General features: G+C 38.8%; 1 protein-coding gene across 1 annotated transcript in view; it reads left to right on the top strand.

The window, feature by feature from the left end:
* PBRM1 (polybromo 1) overlaps positions 1-2,708 on the top strand; it is a 152,610-nt gene that overhangs the window by 117,227 nt on the left and 32,675 nt on the right. Inside the window, exon 26 of the mRNA XM_011958873.1 lies at positions 1,429-1,586. Within this exon, the coding sequence (XP_011814263.1) occupies positions 1,429-1,586 (158 nt within the window). The remainder of the gene's footprint in view (positions 1-1,428; positions 1,587-2,708) is intronic.

Raw genomic sequence — 2,708 nt, 5'->3', positions numbered from 1 at the left:
GCCAGGATGGTCTCGATCTCCTGACCTCGTGATCCGCCCGTCTCGGCCTCCCAAAGTGCTGGGATTACAGGCTTGAGCCACCGCGCCCGGCCCACAGTAGATTTTTATAACGTTTCATTAATTTGAAAACTGTCCTTAGTAAGGCAAGGAAAATAAAAGATCTAAAGATTTGAAAGGAAAAACAAAAGGGCCATTTTTTTCCCAAAAACATTAGGTATGTAGAAAATCCAAGAGATATTCAGATAAACTATTAAAATTAGTAAATGAAAATATGAAGTAGTTTTTTTTTTTTTTTTGAGACAAGATCTCGTTTTGTTATCCAGACTGGAATGCAATGGTACAATCATAACTCACTGCAGCTTCCAACTCCTAGGTGCAAGCAATACTCCCATCTCAGCCTTCCAAGTAGCTGGGACTATAGGGAAGTACCACCACTCCCAGCTAATTTTTTTTTTTAATTTAATTTATTTTTTGTGGAGATGAGGTCTCCCTGTTGCCCATTCTGGTCTCAGACTCTTAGCCTCAAGCATCCTCCCTGCTCAGCCTCCCCGAAAGTGCTGGGATTATAGGCGTGAGCCACCTTACCTGGCCCCAATATTTCTATTTCTGTATCCGTATCCCATCAGTGAGCAATTAGAAAATTATTACCATTTGCATTCAATACCTAGGAATATATCTTTTTTTTTTTTTTTTTTTTTTTTTTTGAGATGGAATCTGGTTCTGTCACCTAGGCTGAGTGCAGTGGCATGATCTCAGCTCACTGCAATATCCACCTCCTGGGCTCAAGCCATCTTCCCACCTCAGCCTCCCAAGTAGCTGGGACTATAGGTGCATACTGCCACGGCTAGCTCATTTTTGTATTTTTGGTGGAGATGGGGTTTCACCATGTTTTCCAGGCTGGTCTTGAACTCCTGAGTAATTTGCCCACCTTGGCCTCCCAAAGTGCTGGGATTACAGGTGTGAGCCACTGTGCCCAGCAAGGGGTATTAGATCTTGACCTTCAAAAAGATTATAAACCACTGTCTTAAAGGAATGTCTGCCACTCATGTGATCTGACCCCAAATATTGATGGTTTATGTCTTCGTTTGGTTCACAAGTCCATTGACAAATGCTTAGTTCTGTTTTCATCATGAACGTCTCAGGAAGAAAACCTGATCATTAGATGAAGCTATTAAGTTTTGTGCCTTGATATTACGTTAAAAATTTTTTTTTCTCTTGGACAAATAGCCAAAGGTTCCTTTCTCTTTTTCTAAATATCTTTCATGTGTTTAATGAGGGAAAAATTAATGAAGTTGTCTTACCAAAACAGCCAGTGAAACTCCTCTGAATGGTACACATTACTAACTTTTTGGTTAATGGAATTTTTGTTAGATTAATCCTTCAAGAAGGAAACTATTTTAATGTAATTTATATATTTTTCTCCCCAAGAATTGAAAAAGTATGGGTTCGAGATGGAGCTGCATATTTTTATGGCCCCATCTTCATTCACCCAGAAGAAACGGAGCATGAGCCCACAAAAATGTTCTACAAAAAAGAAGTATTTCTGAGTAATCTGGAAGAAACCTGCCCCATGACATGTATTCTCGGTAGGTATTTGTGCTTTTTTATTTAATAGTGTTTACTCCATCAAAATTGATTGAATAGTGTTTTTTTAATAGTGTTTTATTTAATAGTGTTTTTATTTAATAGTGTAAATAAATTTAATAGTTTTTTTTAATAGTGTTTTTTTTAATAGTGTTTTTTTATTTAATAGTGTTTATTCCATCAAAATTGGTTGAATACTACTTCTGTGCTAGGCACTGTCCTAGGTGTTAGGTATACAGCAGTGCCCAAATCTAAATCTCTGTTCTCTTATGTTGGGGCAGAGGTTGGGGAGTCAGTAAATAAATTAAAAAATAAATGTATAGAATATCAGGTGGTAATTAGGGCACAACCAAACCTCTCACCTCAGTCTTCCGAGTAGCTGGGATGATAGGCATGCCACCACCGCACTGAGCTAATTTTTGAAGGATAGTTTTCCTAGATACAGAATTCTCCATTGATAGTTTTTTTGTTCTTGTCTTTCATCAAGTTTGGGGAGTTTTTGGCCATTTCTTCAAATATTCTTTCTGCTCCTTTCTCTGCTTCCTTCTGGAACTCCCGTTATACTTACGTTGGTACATTTAATGGTGCCTCACAGGTCTCTCAGACTCCTCATTTTTCTTTACCTTTTTTTCTTTTCTGCTCCTCAGACTGGATAACTTCAAATGACCTGTCTTCAGGTGCCTTCATTCTCTGCCTCCTCAAATCTTCTGTTGAACCCTTCTAATAAATTTTTCATTTCAGTTACTGTACTTTTCAGCCCCAGAATTTAGTTTTTGTAATTTGTCTCTTCATTTATATTCACTATTTGCTATGACATTTTACTGGTTTCCTTTAGACCTTTGAGTATATTTAAGACAGTTGATTTAAGGCCAGGCACAATGGCTCACACCTGTAATCCCAGCACTTTGGGAGGCTGAGGCGGGTGGATCACCTAGGGTCGAGAGTTTGAGAACAACCTGCCAACATGGTGAAACCTTGTCTCTGCTAAGAAAAAAAAAAAAAAAAATTAGCTGGTCGTGTGGCTCACATCTGTAATCCCAGCACTTTGGGAGGCTGAGGCGGGTGGATCACCTAGGGTCGAGAGTTTGAGAACAACCTGCCAACATGGTGAAACCTTGTCTCTG

This window comes from Colobus angolensis, unplaced genomic scaffold (genome assembly GCF_000951035.1).
Source record: "Colobus angolensis palliatus isolate OR3802 unplaced genomic scaffold, Cang.pa_1.0 Scaffold477, whole genome shotgun sequence".
Taxonomy (NCBI): domain Eukaryota; kingdom Metazoa; phylum Chordata; class Mammalia; order Primates; family Cercopithecidae; genus Colobus; species Colobus angolensis.
This window is presented reverse-complemented; position numbering and strand designations above follow the sequence as displayed.